The sequence below is a fragment of the Ambystoma mexicanum genome, chromosome 2q (genome assembly GCF_040938575.1).
Source record: "Ambystoma mexicanum isolate Mex_15411 chromosome 2q, UKY_AmexF1_1, whole genome shotgun sequence".
In the NCBI taxonomy this organism is placed as follows: Eukaryota; Metazoa; Chordata; class Amphibia; order Caudata; family Ambystomatidae; genus Ambystoma; species Ambystoma mexicanum.
In genome coordinates this window covers 1,299,732,492-1,299,749,785 of record NC_090924.1, presented here as the reverse complement: position 1 = coordinate 1,299,749,785, position 17,294 = coordinate 1,299,732,492, and the positions used below count along the sequence as shown (strand labels likewise).

Sequence of the window (17,294 nt, the reverse complement as noted above, 5' to 3'; positions counted from 1 at the left end):
ACCCTAAATTCCATATACCTAACCTCTTAGAAACTCTATCTCAGTTTGGTCATGTATCAGGATATAAACTTAACAGACAAAAATCAGAAATTATGCCACTAAATCCCTATTGCCTCAAGCATGACATTGAATCTTTTGGCCTCAAATGGTGTAGTGGATCCATCAAATATTTAGGACTTCGTTTTGCCCCTACAATTCAAGAAACCATCAAACTCAATACAAAAACACTATTGGACACCCTGAAAGACCTTACATCCAAATGGTCCCCTCTTTACCTCTCCTGGTGGGGGCGGTTGGATACTATCAAAATGATGCTGTCCCCTATTGTACTTTACTATCTTCAGCTCCTTTCCGTTCCACTATCCCTTTCCTTTTTCAAATCTATATATTCCATACTACTAAATTTTCTTTGGGGAATAGGAAAAAGCAGAAGAATTGCGCTAACTAAACTCAAAGCACCTTATGAAATGGGTGGTGTTAAATTCCCTGACTTTAAGCTATACCACTCTGCATTTCTCATAAAACAATCTCGCCAATGGTTCACAGATCCCGAATCTGCAGATATCCCTATATGGTGTACAATAGAGAAACATATAGTTCATCCACACGATATCACTGACCATATATACATATTTAAGTATTCTCCTAGGAACATTTCGGAACCTATTAAAGCATCCGTTTCAGCGCTACAATCCTTTCTCTTCCCCCACACTAAAAATCCCAATAAACATCTATCCCCTTTACTATGGCATAATAAAAATATTGTCATAAATAAAAAGATCCTCAATCGTAAAGCATGGATTGGAAAGGGAATTAGATTCATCCAACACATTATAGATGGTCCTTCTATTCTCTCCTTCCAACAATTCTCTACCTTATTCAACATACCCAAGACTGACTTTCTGTTTTACAATAAGTTAATCAACTCCAGCCTTGAAGCATTAAATCATTTCTCCTATAAGATTCTTTCCCCAGACGCCTTTAGACTACTACAGCTAACCATGACAGGTGAGGTCAGAGCCTCAAAAATATATAATATGCTTACCTCAACATTTAATATTTGTCCTATTCGTCTCAAATGGGAATTTGACTTAGGATATAAGTTTGAGGACCACATATGGCACCGCTTGTTTTCTAAAATCAAACAAGTATCAGTCTCAGCTAACATTACACAACACTACTATTTCTTTATACATAGAGCATTCATTACTCCGGATAAATTAGCGAAGACTAACCCGAACTACGACGCTAAATGTTGGTCATGTGGCCTTTCTCCTGCCACTTATATGCATATGTTCTTTGAATGTTCATATATTGTCAAATTTTGGAACGATATCTGGAAATGTATTCAGCGCATCTTCTCTGTAAGTGTTCCATTTTCTCCTTTAAGCATATTCTTAGGAAGTGTAGCCATCACAACACAAATTCCATCGGACTCTGCTAGATTATACGACCTACTCATATGTATAGCATTAAAATGTATCACTGCAAACTGGAAAGACTTTCGATCGCTCTCTACCAGAGCATGGTGGAATGCTTTATGTCAAACTCACAAATTGGAAATGTGCATGGCAAAAAATCTCAATACAATCTCTAAATACAACGCTAAATGGCACTATTTCACATGTTATCTCAACTGTTTCAATGCGACGGCTCATGGCTCCTGAATATACACTCTCATGCATACGTTACGAATCGAATGATTATATTTATGTAATAATGCTTGTTTTTAATTATCAATGTAAGATAAGAATCAGTTTTATGCAATAATTATCTTATACCCATTTCCCCCCCCCTCCACCTAGCTCCCTTCTGTACCTAGTTTGTCAGCTGTCTGTTACCCAGTCTGTCTCCCCATCTCTCTACTCATACCTCCATATCAGTTACTCATTACAGATATATATTATACTAATCCAGGTTTAATCAGTACTTTCTACAATTGCTACTCCATTCTTGTTCAATTTAATGCATCTAATTTCATATATCTTCTACATGGTTATACCCTTTCTTGTTGAAAATTAGTATCTTTGTTCATTCTCTATGCTTACCAGATATACTCAAAGTCTGTAATGTGCTAACATATGTAATAATATCTGTATCTTGAATAATAAAAAAAATTATGAAACAAAAAGAAAACAAATGTCATTGAGTTATGGTTGTTTAGCTTACCATAACTGGTGAATTTCTGGGGTTTTTCGATTTTACTTTAAACCATAACGTCCCTTCAACAAAGTTTTTTCTTTGAATTTCACAGGTTTCTTTTAGTCCAAAATAACCATAAAATCCCTTTAACAACGTTTTTTCAGTGAATTTCAAAGGTTTTTATTAGTGCAACTTAACCATAACGTCCCCTTAACAAAGTTTTTTTATTGAATTTCATAGGTTTTTATTAGTGCAACTTAACCATAACGTCCTTTTAACAACGTTTTTTAATTGAATTCATAGGTTTTTACCAGTTCATGCTATTTTCCTACAACTTACTAATATCATACTTACCCAATATAGCAATGTTTGTATTACATTTACAAAGTGTCATCTTAAAACTCTGCCATTTCCCACCTTCTGGAATCATTTTTAACACTTCCATACACTTTTTGCAATTATTTCAACTAGTTTTGCATCCATAGACGTCTACGAACATCTGACTTCATAGCAGACCTTCCGGACAGTGCCACATGACTATACGCTGGCGCGTGGCATGATGACGTGTCCGAGAACCCGTCCGCACTTCACGATCAGATCTTCAACTTCAAAATTTCCCTTGCGCAGCTCCAACACCTATTCCTACTCATTATCCATTAACAATCTAGTACATAGTACATACTTGTAGCAAAACTGCTATTTATCTTAAAATGGCATCAGCTAATGCCATCCCTCTTCCCCAAGAGACACCACCATTCCTGTAATCAAGGAGCATGAGAAACACTGCCCCCTACCTTAGAAATAATACACGCGCAACATTTTCCCTTGTCCACCTACCCCTCCATATTAGTGTTTGCTTCCTCTTCCCTCATTTACCTCTCCAGTTTTCGTTCTCAGGTCTCCTGCCAAAAAAAAAAAACCATCCAAAAACAACAAAAGACATATTCTTATGGGAACCACCTTTCACAGTTAAAAAATAGAACTAAAAAAACATGCATAGACTCCATCTACTGTATATTTCTTAGTAAAGTACATAGACTCAATAAGATTTTCCAACATTTCCATTTGCATTTTGTGTTATGCTAATGGGAATATTGTGGCGTTCATCCTCCGTTCCAGGGACTGGATTGGTGGATACTGGCCCAGCAGCCCAAGTTATCAGCCCAAGCGAAGCGAGGGTGGATAACAAAGACTCTGGACCATTATCCCCCCATTACAGCCCCTGAAATGGGGGATCAAGGCCATTAGCACCCTAGGTTCCCAAAGCGGGAACCCGGGGTGCTAAAAAAGAGGATTTTTCCTACGGCATCCCGGTGTAGGAAGGAAACCCTTTTCCAAGATGGCCACCATGGAAAGGGAAGGCGAGGGTTCCATACAGGGCCCCTGTTCGCTTTCCATGGCAGCCTGCAGAAGGCAAAAAGAGAACCCTATGACCATATTACCACAAGCATATTTTTCTTCCCTTTCAGATCTATCCTAATTTCGAATAACTTTACCACAAAGCCAGTCCCAGGTGGACATGGCCACTTTAATCCTATGTTTTGTCCCTTGTGGTCATGGCCATTAGCCAGATTTTCCGGATCATGACCTTATTCCATGACCCAGACAATCTGGCCACTGCCCATGGCCACAGGCTACCCCTCAGTCACTAAAGGTATACCGCTATTTTTTGTAGCTAAATTATGACACTTGTCAAATAATAAAACACTGGCACATTTGCAAAACCATACTCGCCAATGCTCCTTACGCAGGTTTGCTGGAAATCCACCCATGTTTTATTTTTTCAAAAGTGTCAAATGTCTGCACATTAAGAGGTTGATTCATGGAATTATTTGCGTGAAAACGCAGATTTGCGCGACCTTCAGCCCGAAAAACCCTATACTTAACACAGGGATTTTCGGCCAGAAAGGCGTGCAAATCTGCCTTTTTCACGCAAATAATTCCATGAATCAGGCTGACAATCGTCATATAACCTAGCCCCCACTTGACAAAATCCATTCAGGCTTTACAAAAACACCTATATCTAGATCTATAATCTTTTTGCAAACCTTTGTGTATATTTGTCAAATGGCACCACATTTCTAAGCCTTTACAATATTTTGGGACCCTCCCCTCTAATTTTGCCCCCTCTTCACAAAATCCCATGAAACTTCGCAAAAACATTCATATCTAAATGTATTATCGGTTTCCCAAATGAAGTGTAGATTATTCAAATGACACCTCATTTATAAGCGTTTCCATTATTTTGGGACCCCCCCTCTAGTTTTGCCCCCTCATGACAGAATCCCACCAAACTTTGCATACTCACTCAGAATCAGGTCAGAAATATTCATGCAGTTCCATTAAGTGGTGCCAAAGTTATAAGCCATCCAAGAACTGCATTTCACCAACCCTGTAATGCTGAGATGTCCGCAACCTTTTTAGGACTGTTCGTGAACATCCAAACTGTTCGCTGACTTTCGCGGCAAAAAACACCTGTTTTTTTGCTTCTTGCAGCCATATCCCATCCCATCCTCATCACCCCTCACCTCCCCAGAGATTATTTGATAAATTTGACAAGTGCAATGTGCTTTTTTATATGTTTTTACTGCGATGTCCGAGGACACGGCCGCTGTCCGTGAATCCAAGATGGCGGGTGTTTCCAAAAATCTGACACACTTCACGCTCTTCACCATCCAATCAGTGAACACGTCGCATGTCTGCGGACATGACGCAAGCCGATTAACCAATCAGTGTCCTGTCCATGGACCGGACATAGATATCACTAATTTATTGTGACCTACTTTTTGGTCGTTTTCCAAAAAACTACTGGACGGATTTTCAACAAATTTACAAAAGCACACTTTCAGGACCAAGCTGCTGCTCCTGCCGCAAATTTGGTGAAAATCCATCCAGCGGTTTGGGCTGTAGGCATGAGCAAAAATATTTCCCCATTCAGTCTATGGGAAAAAAAGAAATTGTGGGTCCCACCCTATAACTTTGCCTCCCCTGGACCAAACCTCACCAAACTGTGCAACAACATTCAGAGTGGGCCATATACTGTTTTTGCAAAGTTTGGTGTGGATTCGTCCAGGGGGAGCGAAGTTATAAGCTGCCCAAAAAGTGCTCTTCCTATGGGTTTAGCAACTTAACCATAACTACACGGCCACTAACGTAATATATACACATGCAATAAGGCCCCTCCCCTTTTATATGCCACTTTTCGATGCTTCTACTTACATCCATTATTCAGTTTGAGCCCTTCGGTATCGACTCTTCCCCATTCAACCACTTTGCCTTCAGTACACAGGGCGCCTGGGGGGGACCGTACAGGAATTTCTTTGAAGGAGCAGCTGACAACTGTCTCAGGTCACACGTGTTGTACTACTGCTATGCACAGGAAACTCTGCGGTCTTCTGGCTAATTTTGGAAGACGTTGAGCATCTGAGGGTCTTGATCTGAACCATCCACACTGCTACCAAAATATGCAGTAGCACATTTCAGCATTCTTATGCGCAGAATGGCATTACCATAAGGAATATGGCAAAATACTACTTTATTATCCGTTCAATAAAGTAGGGAAACCTGGTGAACAACAAATTGTAGCCCACACACTATTTCAATTACACAAAGGCTTTATACCTCAATGTGCATCAGCTATGACATCACCCTACGTGGCAAATAATAAAACCTATCAGGTGGATAGATTGGTTAAGGGAACATATCTACTTATAATTTCTATAAGTGTTAGTAACATCATTGGCTGCCCCTCTTCTGGCAGGCATGCCTTGAACTTCCGTCTAACTATGTATAATACAGATTATAGCAACATAACAACAACGGATTGGCCCCTGCAACAATGTCTGCTCACCATTACATAGTGCTCTGATTGGTTGCCATTCTCTCCCAGCCCTGGACCTTCGGCCTGTTAGCAGCATGTACGGAAAACAAAACCCAGGTGCAGGGAACAACAACAGACTATTGCCCAGTTGCCAAATAAGTCTACCATCTTTCATCAGCCAAGCCTTCAGCCATGGCTTCTTCTTTGTGCTTGACCTTGCAGAATTTTCTCTTCTCTGGAACTTTAAAGGGAGTTAAGGTACATTGTTATCTTCACCTGAGACTTGTGAATAGGCCTTATTTTCAGGTCTTGCACCACATGTGAAGAGACAAAAATTTTGTCTATCTCGCCTTTCTATTTAGTGCTATTTGATTCCATTACCCTGGGTGTCATGAGTCTCTTCGGCCTCTCGTGACTTGGTTGCTCCATCTCACATATGCTTTCTTCATCTTTAATTGTTTAATGCGTGGCATTCACAAATGTTCGCTCATTTACTTAATCCAAGACAAATATGTCCTGTGTATACTGCTTATCCTCATTGACTCCCTTTGTACTCTGCAATTGCTTCTTGCTCTGGCATCCTTGATCTTTGGCCAACAGCTATTCTTTCTTTATACACAAATTCACTTCCAACGTCTGTCAGCTCTGCAGCCCTGGTCTCTCTTCTTCAAGCTTTTTGCTTACTATTATTCGGAGTCAACGTCCATCTTTTTAACATGGCCGCTTTATCCATGTTATATTTTCTACTGCAGCAAGCTTCTATGTGACTCATGTACCTTGGCTTTCTGCTCATATACATTTACTACGCATCTAGTTACTTATCTTCTATATATATCTATATATATATATATGGTTTCTTCGCACTTGTATGTGGGCTTACTCTTGTTTCTTTAGTTACAACTTCATTCCTTAAGTATCATCATATTGTTTCAGTGTGTCATTGTGTCTTCTCCTTATGACATCACTTTGCACCGGTCAGATTTTCTTCACAGTTCTTCAATGTTCAGTGGTGTCTGCAAATCTCCTGCTACCACTTCAGTTCGAGGGTACATTTGGTACGGTTATCTGAGTGCATAATGTCTCAATCAAACACCCGATGCAGTATTGGAATAGTACATGGTGTCATGCACAGTGTCTTCCTGTCCTTAAACCAATATGTCGGAGGTCATGGGGGTAAGTTCTATCAATGCCGTACATGTCTGCTCCTCTACAAACAGCTGGTTCTCTGTGATCTACTGGTTGGTGGCAGCCATTACCCGATTCTATTGGGGAAACAGCCTGGTCTAACCTGTTCTGTTCCAATGGGGAACCCTTACACAAATTCAGTCCAACAAGCAGACCTGTTTTCATATGAGAAAGTGGGTTGGATATGGCTGTGGCAATATATGGTTATGGCTGCTGCCTTACTCAGAGAGTGAAGAGTACAGTTGCCACCATAAAAAGTTACCTATTTGTTACCTGTGCCTGAAATAGAATTGTGAATCATTCACAATCGAGAGAGAAAGCCCATTGAGAAGGCAGTGAATGTTGAATGTTGCAGCCCCCAGTGATTATGTGGCTGCCAAAAGTTTGAATGATCGCAACCTTGTGATTGAAAGCTGTAGTTCTCACTCTGCCTCAATGTCCAATTTAATCAGAGTACTTTGCTGGTAGACCCTCGTAACCAGTCCTAAAACGCAGAAGACAACAACCCGAAGTGGAATTGTTAGGCAGGTTTTCTGATCCCCATGCTCTTTCAGGATCTGATCTGATGGCAAAGATCTGCTAGCACCTGCTGACACTGAACATCTAATGACCAAAGTGAACCAAAGGAGCTGGCGATCCCTACCCTTGACCGAGCAGGCACAGCCGACTCATGGGGTCTCAAGGATCCTTATATCCCAGGAAGGCCTTGCTGTCCAGTCCGTAACCAGACCTGCACCAACAGTCCCATTTACCAGAAGCGGAGAACCAGGCGGACGCAGCCCTTCTCCTATCAATTCTACAGTGCAGGCTCTTTCCAAGAAAGACTACTGACTTCTTGCATGAACGGGGAAAGGCACAAGATTCTCAGAGGACGCCATGTTTCCATCTCTTTTTTTGTCGCTCCCTGCAGAAAATGCGATTGGATCGCTACTATATGTGCATACATGCGTGGTAGAAATCAGTAATAGTGGCTACTATGAAAAAAAGAAATTCATTTTATGGAAAGGCATTCGGGTGGTGGGGTTGCAGTGGGGTTATTAATATTTGAAAATGGGGGTTTAGGATTGCAAATAAAAAGATTATTTTTTTTCGGTCAAAAATGCTTCTGTACATTTTTTGGGGTAAAATCACATAGAATCGGCATGCAGATTGCATGTGGATTCCATGCGTAGAGAAGGGAAAGCCCGGTTGGGGGTAGATTTCATGCTGGCGTCCAGCTCCGTGCAAGGAACCCATTTCAAAATGTGGAGAATGAGGTAAAACCAGTGGCAAAACTTATTTCTGTAGATTTCCCCACTTGATCCTTAATCAGAATGTGGTCCTACGAGTCAAGAGCAGCAGGCACTGTGGGCACTTGGACCCCGCGGAAACTGTGGACTGTGGTTGCTATCCAAGATAGAAAACGAATCAACAGCAAAAACACAATCCTTGGACCATCTGTTCACCTAAACTTTGCTGCATCTGTTCACTGCATTGACCATCCACAAGAAAGAAGTGAGAGCACTCTTACCGAGAAACCCAATAACAGACCGCGTCAGCAGCCTGCAGTCATGAAGCGTAACCTATCATTGAGACAGTAAAGACCACAGGATGGGTGCCCTCATTTCCCCAGCAACCTGAAACATGCCCACTCTCAGATGAGTACCTCCACATCTGGATTCAGCACAGGTAGGACTGCTTCCATTGTATCCATCCCCCGCCAGAGCCGCCTCGCACCAGAGAACCTTTACAAATACTCTCTGATGGCTCCGTCACCACCCGACTCAAAGAACCCCTGTCACCGGTGCAACCGAAGCTCAGCAACTCCGCAGATAATCATGAACGGGTCTGCTATAACTGCGTGGACATCTTTGGGCCAACATGAAGTAATCAACAGAGAACACTAACACTGTGGATGTGTTTAACAAAAGTTCCCAGACTCTGTCTAAACCTGAATTCCTTTCTTATTATAATCTCATGTTTACACAGTATCCTTCCGGAGAGTTTTCTTTGACTGCCCCGCCACAGATACCGATACGTGAACCAAGAAAAGTATAAGGGGAAAATGTTTGGCAAGGTTACGAAAGTGGTCTGATAATCTCAACACAGCATTTGGAGAACACAGAATTAAATCTTATTTTCAACCACAAAACCCTGGGCAACCCAAGCATATGACACAGAGAGGAAGACATGTCCAGAGAGGGCAGAATACAATCTTGGAAATCTCAAATGAATAAGTGAATGAAAGAATGAATGAATGCATAAGGTAAGCCTTGGGAAAGGGTTAAGCCAGTGAGAAGCCTACTTTCCATAAGGCGTTTCCTCCAGACCACAGTTGGGGAGCAAAGGCTATTTACAAAGAAAAGCATAAAAAGGGAAGGAATTGACAGAGATAAATCGCTAGGTGTAATAAGGAACTTTACACAGTGGGCCGCAATTCCCCCATGATACCCTCATTTTTCCCATGCTCCCAAACTACACTGCATACCTATAAGGGCCCCAGAAAAATAAATGAGCTAGAGCAGTAGCGATCTGCAACTGTGGGATAAGAATGTTTCCACGCAGGGACTTATTCTTTTCCCGAAGATGCATACCGCTACTCGCATAGTCCAACCTGAAGACACCAATACATTAAAACCATTATGCAAGGAGACCAGGAGCACCATGACAGACAAATGCCCTAGTTGTGGTCCATTCCAAACAGAGCCACGGATGGATAACACCACAGGATCTCGAAGGGCTTTTCAGAACTTAGCTTTAAGGGTGGAGCTCAATCCCCAAAGGAGAATGACTCGTACTTAGGCGATGGTGCCTCACCTGGCAGTCTGTCCTGGCTGGTAAACGCCTGCCGCCAGAGTCGCTTAGATCCATAAGACTCAGCAGCGCCGTTATCGGCCAGGTCAATGAGTTAAAAATGTGAGTGCTGTGCTGATAATTAGGTGAAATAAGTCAAATCAAAACTTAAAAAACATACTTTGTCTCCAACAGGAAGCTCTGCTAGTTCAACAGCTATGCCTTTGCTCAGTAGTAAATGCCCATAGCGTTCCATGAAGGACCGCTGCAGAGACTATTCACTCCCATCTTATACAGCAGGCGCCACCATAAACATTCAACAGTACTAACCTAATTTCAGTGCACCTCCCCCTCAATCCTCTGGAACATTCCTATGTTATCACTTTGAGTCTGCTACAGATATTTCGTGGTCTTTGCATTTCCATTCGTATACCCGCATCATTTGTCTCCCCCCATATTTTTTCATCAAGCTGATTCCTAACAAATGCAGCTCTTTTCCAGTCCCACCCCCCGTTCTAGCTCCTTATTTCTTTGCGTTTAATTTGCATTATGACTGTATTTTCATTCTACATATCAGGTGCACCAAAGGCCTTTGGCAGACATGTGCATATTATAATATTATTTTTACTATTATAAAAACTGTAAGCTTGAAGGGTTTCCATGTTATTGCAATGGGTATTCTGTCAACTTAGAACTGCTCCCTCTTTTGGTCATTGTTCCAGAATCCTAGGGGCCAGAGGACGATACATGTTTTGCGGCACAGGAATCCGCTGATGGCTGCTACTGTTGGATGGGATCTTGAGTAACATGCATCGGTGAATACCTGTGTCGTAAAGGATCCTTCGCCCGCTGATCCCATGAAGCCCCGCCACCAATCTCTTTAACAGTAAGGCCGCTTGTACTATCTTCATTAGTGATTCATCGGGTCAATGTGCAAATATCTACCGAAAAAACATCTACTAAAAAAGGGCACAAAAATCATAGACTACAATACTATTTACTACCGATACATCATAAGTTTTAACGCTTTTCTTGTTAAATATCAATAAAATAGTCAAGAAAAAATCCCCAGAAAAGTTTCTTCTCGCTGCAGGAGAGCCGCCCAATCTTACTTTATCACAGCGCCTAGATTCAACCTGAAAGGAGCAGGTGGAAATAGTTTCTCGGTCCAAGCAGCCCAAATGTGTAACGCACTACCACTGCACCTGCCAACAGATAAAACATTCCTTAGCTTCAGGAAAAATACGAAAACCTGGCTAGTCTCTAATGACCTCTGAACTGATCTGTCCCTATGTACTGCATAGTGCCGTAACTTGGCTACTTCATTATGTACCATATTGTATAGTGTCTTTAAGTGCAATCTGTCTCTATGTACTATATGGTGTCCTAACTCTAACTCCTCTCTATGTACTACTGTAATTAATTATCTTATCTGTAACATCCTGTACTGTATAATAATGTATAATCTTGTCGCACCCAGATACCCCCGGGTGAGGAGCGAATTACAAATAATAAACAAATACAAATAATAAACAAAATCAAAGTTCTCCTGTGTGCTTCTTCATCACCCATAACCCTAATAAGCCAATTCCATGCTCTTTCTCCAACTCATCCGCGTGATACCATTTGCTGTGTCCCCTGGCTTTCACTCCTCCACTCCGGTGCCTCCGCAGCCGTGGGTGGGTCCCTATATTCCTCAGATGGCCACCCTCCAATCAATATTCTAGAAGTTGATATTATTACCTCTTTATTTTTTGGTCAAGATTTGTACTGTCTTGGAGTGATGGACGGATGGTATCCTTTGCTTCTCTCAGTCACAATATTGGCTTAGGCAGGAGGGAATTCAGGAGATATACAGACTTGGAGGCGCTTTTGTCACAAAGACGGGGGATGTTGACTAAACCAGTGGCTTGTGACTTGTTTGACTCCCTACCCGTATTGCTTCAACCTTCATTGAGATGATACCTATGGAGGTTTAGTATGTTGCATTGTGGGAACATTTGAGACAGGCATGGGCTGAGGAGTTAGGAAGGGATATCTCTGTCAGGGAGTGGGATGGTATATTGAGGGTGGGTGCTAAGTCAAAGCTTGGATTTGAGTTTGCAATGTATTCAACAAAAGATTTAAGTTCGTTTGTACTGGACTCCGGTGCGGATGCATGGGTTACGTATGTTGAATGATGAGTCTTGTTGGGGTTGTGGCCGGAGAAGGGGCTCATTGTTGCACATGCGGTGGTATTGTTCGAGGGTTATTGACTTTTGGAGGGAAGTGTTGGACAGGTTGGGTACAGTCCTGGGTGTGATATTCCCGAGGTCACTTTTTTAGTGGTTCTTCTTTTGGTTAATGGGAGATGTAGTGTGGCTCGTAGCTTTGGGTGTTGGATAGATAAACAGCCTGATTCATGGAATTATTTGTGTGAAAAACGCAGATTTGCGCGCCTTTCTAGCCGAAAATCCCTGTTTGAAGTATGGGGATTTTCGGGCAGAAAGGCGAGCAAATTGTGTTTTTCACGCAAATAATTCCATGAATCAGGCTGAAAATGTTGATGGTGGCGGGCAAGCAAATTTTGAGAGCATGGAAAAATGAGGACACAGCTGATGTGAAGGGCTGGCTGTCTGATTTACAGACCTTGTGCAGCTGTGAGAAGTACATGATGCAAAAAAAGGAATCGAGAGGGATTTTATTGGGGAAGGTGGGGATCATTTAACAAGTTATATGGCAAAGGGTGGGTTTTCGAAATGGTTGCGGGAGTTGGGGCAAGTGTGTGCTTAGTTAGGGTATGTGTGTGAGAGTGATGGGTGTGGTTGCGGTAAGTCTTGCTGTCTTTCTGTATGTGTATGGGTTTTCACTATTTGATCGCTCATCTTACATAGGGATGTTTGTATAGAGGTATTTTTTGAGGAGTCATTGGGCCTCATTACGAAGATGGAGGTAACCATGCCGCTTTTTTCAGCATTGCTACCCCCATACCAGGTACCAGGTCCGGGTTCCCTGAATGGGGAAATACTGGGCCATTCCGACCTTGGAGGGCCCGGTATTTCCCCATTCAGATAACCCGGACCCGGTAAATCCCCTTTCCCATTCGAGCCCCCATAGGGCTCAATGGGAATGGGGAGGATGCTAACAACGGGCCCGTTAATGACGGGCCCGTTGTTAGCATCCGGGCCTGGTCGCGGGACCCGCTAAGGACGCCTGGCTTCACCAGGCGTCCTTAGCGGGTCCCGCGACCTGACCTCGTAATGAGGCGGTAGGGGGTTAACGGGGCCAGCAGCTCTACCGGCCACGTTAACCCCCTACCGCCTTCCTCGTAATGAGGCCCATACTGTTACAAGGTTTTTTCATCTTTCTGTTTTTAGTTACTTTTTTCAAAACTATTACTTGGATTGTTCTAGCATTTCTTGTTGATTTAGTTCTTATGTTTGCAATGTATTTGTTTTTTGAAAAGTATAAAGAAAGAGTATAAAAAATAAAAATAAACAAAAGGTTTTTACTGTCAATATTATCACTAAATTCCTAATTGACCGTCTGTCCTTGTAGCCTAATTGGGTACTGTTGTACTCTATGTGGAAATCTGTTACTGAAGAGCACCCAGGGGCCAAATACTGCCAGACCCGTTTTTGAATACCTAGATAGGTTCGACACTATACAATCCGAACCAGTTGAGTTGCTTTGCAAATTAAGTCTTCTAGCCGTTTAATCAACTCGATTGCCTGTTTATCTAACTTCTGAAATCTCCATTCACTTTTCCCTTTGAAGGCTACACATGGTACACAATGTCACGCACATTCTCTGCTTTTGAAACTCCTTTTCCAACAGCACCATGGCACGGTGCCTGGCTTTGGCTTTACAGATGCTTTGGACTACAATCCCCATCACCCTTATCCAGCATAGGCAATGGTGAGAGCTCGTGAACATGTAGTCCAAAACATCAGGCGTGCCGTAAATTGCAGACCACTGTCCTTTTCAAAGCCGTTGTCCAAATAGATTCAACCAGATTTAATATCACCTGCTGCTGGATCGTCTATGTTTCAAGACTGCACAAGACATTAGACCAGATGGAAATGCTTAGGCACCTCAGTAGTACTCGAGCAACTTGTTTGCCTGATTGAATGTAGTCTAGAGACCAATGAAAATAGTTAATGTTCTTAGGTCACACAGCGCACAAAATGCTTGTGGTGCTTATTCCTGCAACTCCCAACTGGTAGGGAAACGGGAAGGGAAACTGAAGAGAATTGAGGATCAAGGCAAGGGAGGGGTTAAAGGATTTGTGAGCAGGAATGCAATCTCCTAAAGTAAGAGACAAGTTTACACTTTCATGCACAAGACAGTGTTTCAGTTGTTTGACAAGTGTGTGGGAGTGGTAACCCATTGGACTACACAGTATCCTGTTGCTTTGTCGACAGTAATTACTTTGTGGTAATCTGCATAAACCGATGTTAATCACCATTCTTGGAGTCCATAAGACCCTAAACGGTAATTCTGCAGCTCTGAATCCACTGAACTGTGGCATTAAAGAAGAGGGATTACCAGCATAATCTTTCTGGAAATAAACCCTTCATTCCGACATCAAAACCTGAAATTCAGGCAGTGCAGCGCAATTTGCGGTACATCGTGACTGCCTAACAAAAAGAGCCAGTAACAGAATTACTGCCAAAAATGTACCACATCACTGAAATTGTAATGAGGCCCAGGGTTCTCATTCTAACTGACATATTTTAGACAAGTAAAAACATATTTTCTTTTTTAAAAAAAATATGCTTTTTCTGTAATCCATGAATTCTTTCTAGCTAGAAATTCCCTTAAATGAAAATACTTTTTTTTTTATATATAGGCCACCCTAAAATTGGGCAGTACCATACTAGAGGTCCCTTTGTGGAAGGTGCTGTTCATGCCACTGGTCAGAACACATCTCCAGAGCGGCCACACATATGTGCACCTATTACCCTTAGGAGACTAATTACCTGACTCTAGGGGCCAGAACAGGCAGGTAAGTTGCTTCTCTGGAGCCCTGTGGACGGCAAATCAAACTCATGAAGCAGTAAGTAAACTAGAGGCATATTCTAATATATCAAAGTGCTATATCTTCTGGATCCTTCAGCAGATATACACCAGTAGAATGCATTGCGTCATCGCCATCTACACCATACATGTCAGTGACCACAAGTAGCGTGTTTATGAGGCTCGTTACGAGTTTTCTGGTATTCCACCGGTAATTCAGGCAGGATACTGGCAAACTGCCCATACCGTTTCCGCCACATGATATCCCGGTATTACCAGGATTTTACAAGGGTGGTAAATTCCCATTCCATGGAGTTCAATAGGACTCCATGGATGGGAGTGATGGAATCACTGGCACCTGTAGTACCAATGCTGGTGATACCGCTATTTATTTGCTGGTAGGGGCCTGAACTACGGCAGGTCAGGCCTGCCGGTAGATCACTGCCCCCACTGGCTAACTTGTGTTTCCCCGGTCCAGAAGAAATGCTGTGCCGGAATTATCAGCATTTTTTCCAGACCAGGGAACATGTAATGACCCACTGTGTCTTGCCAATAAATTATTTATCATTTTCTGCCTGAATCTCTTCTGAATCATCTTCCGCCTTCCCTGTTTTGCTTGCAGCAATATCAGTTTGCTTACGTTGTTCCCGCTGTAATTATTTTTATTTCCTGTAAATATTTCAGGGTGAAAAAGGGGTCCTGGGTGAAAGTGGAAACAAGGGAAATTCAGGACCAGCCGGCTTTCCGGTGAGTAAAGATCATATCACTTTTTGAGGCATGCATTCATTGTATCGATTTGCAAATGTGTATGGTATGAGCCCTCGTCCCATATAAGTAGTCTTATCACATCCTGACTTTATCACTGGTATACTCACTGAAGAAAAGATTGTGTTTCCCAATGGACATACGCTATAAGGGTGATACTTTATCATTGCAAAACTCATAGGCATACGATATGAGGGTGATACTTTATCACTGCTACACTCATGAGCATGCGCTAGGAGGGTGATACTTTATCACTGCTACACTCATGAGCATGCGCTATGAGGTTGATACTTTATCACTGCAACACTCATGGGCATGCGTTATGAGGGTGATACTTTATCACTGCTACACTCATGGGCATGCGCTATGAGGGTGATACTTTATCATTGCTACACTCATAGGCATATGATATGAGGGTGATACTTTATCACTGCTACACTCATGAGCATGCGCTAGGAGGGTGATACTTTATCACTGCTACACTCATGAGCATGTGCTATGAGGTTGATACTTTATCACTGCAACACTTATGGGCATGCGTTATGAGGGTGATACTTTATCACTGCTACACTCATGGGCATGCGCTATGAGGGTGATACTTTATCATTGCTACACTCATAGGCATACGATATGAGGGTGATACTTTATCACTGCTACACTCATGAGCATGCGCTGGGAGGGTGATATTTTATCACTGCTACACTCATGAGCATGCGCTATGAGGTTGATACTTTATCATTGCAACACTCATAGGCATACGATATGAGGGTGATACTTTATCACTGCTACACTCATGGGCATGCGTTATGAGGGTGATACTTTATTACTGCTACACTCACTGATGTTTCCCAGTGGGCATACGCTATGAGGGTGACACTTTATCACTGCAACACTCATGGGCATACGCTATGAGCGTGACACTTTATCACTGCTACACTCATGAGCATGTTCTATGAGGTTGATACTTTATCACTGCAACACTCATGGTCATATGTTATGAGGATGATACTTTATCACTGCTACACTCATGGGCATGCGTTATGAGGGTGATACTTTATCACTGCTACACTCAATGATGTCTCCCAGTGGGCATACGCTATGAGGATGATACTTTATCACTGCAAAACTCATGGGCATATGCTATGAGGGTGATACTTTATCACTGCTACACTCACTGATGTTTCCCAGTGGGCATACGCTATGAGTGTGATACTTTATCATTGCTACATTCAGGGGTATGTGCTATGAGGGTGATACTTTATCACTGCTACACTCATGAGCATGTTCTATGAGGGTGATACTTTATCAATGCAACAGTCTTGGGCATATGTTATGAGGATGATGCTTTATCACTGCTACACTCATGGGCATGCGTTATGAGGGTGATACTTTATCACTGCTACACTCACTGATGTTTCCCAGTGGGCATACGCTATGAGGGTGATACTTTATCACTGCTACACTCACTGCAGAAAAAGATTGTCATTGGTGCTTCCCAATGCGCATACACATTGAGGGTGATACACACATATCTGTACCGGTCCCTCATACCTGTTTAGTCACTTGAGCTGGCAGCCTGGTTCGTACTCAAGTCAAGTTGCAGTTACATTTT

At 42.3% G+C, this 17,294-nt stretch overlaps 1 protein-coding gene across 1 annotated transcript in view; it reads left to right on the top strand.

Moving 5' to 3' along the window:
- The window catches only part of COL6A6 (collagen type VI alpha 6 chain), an 858,285-nt gene that overhangs the window by 607,710 nt on the left and 233,281 nt on the right, over window positions 1-17,294 (top strand). Inside the window, exon 24 of the mRNA XM_069646627.1 lies at window positions 15,602-15,664. Coding sequence (XP_069502728.1) covers window positions 15,602-15,664 — 63 coding nt within the window. The remainder of the gene's footprint in view (window positions 1-15,601; window positions 15,665-17,294) is intronic.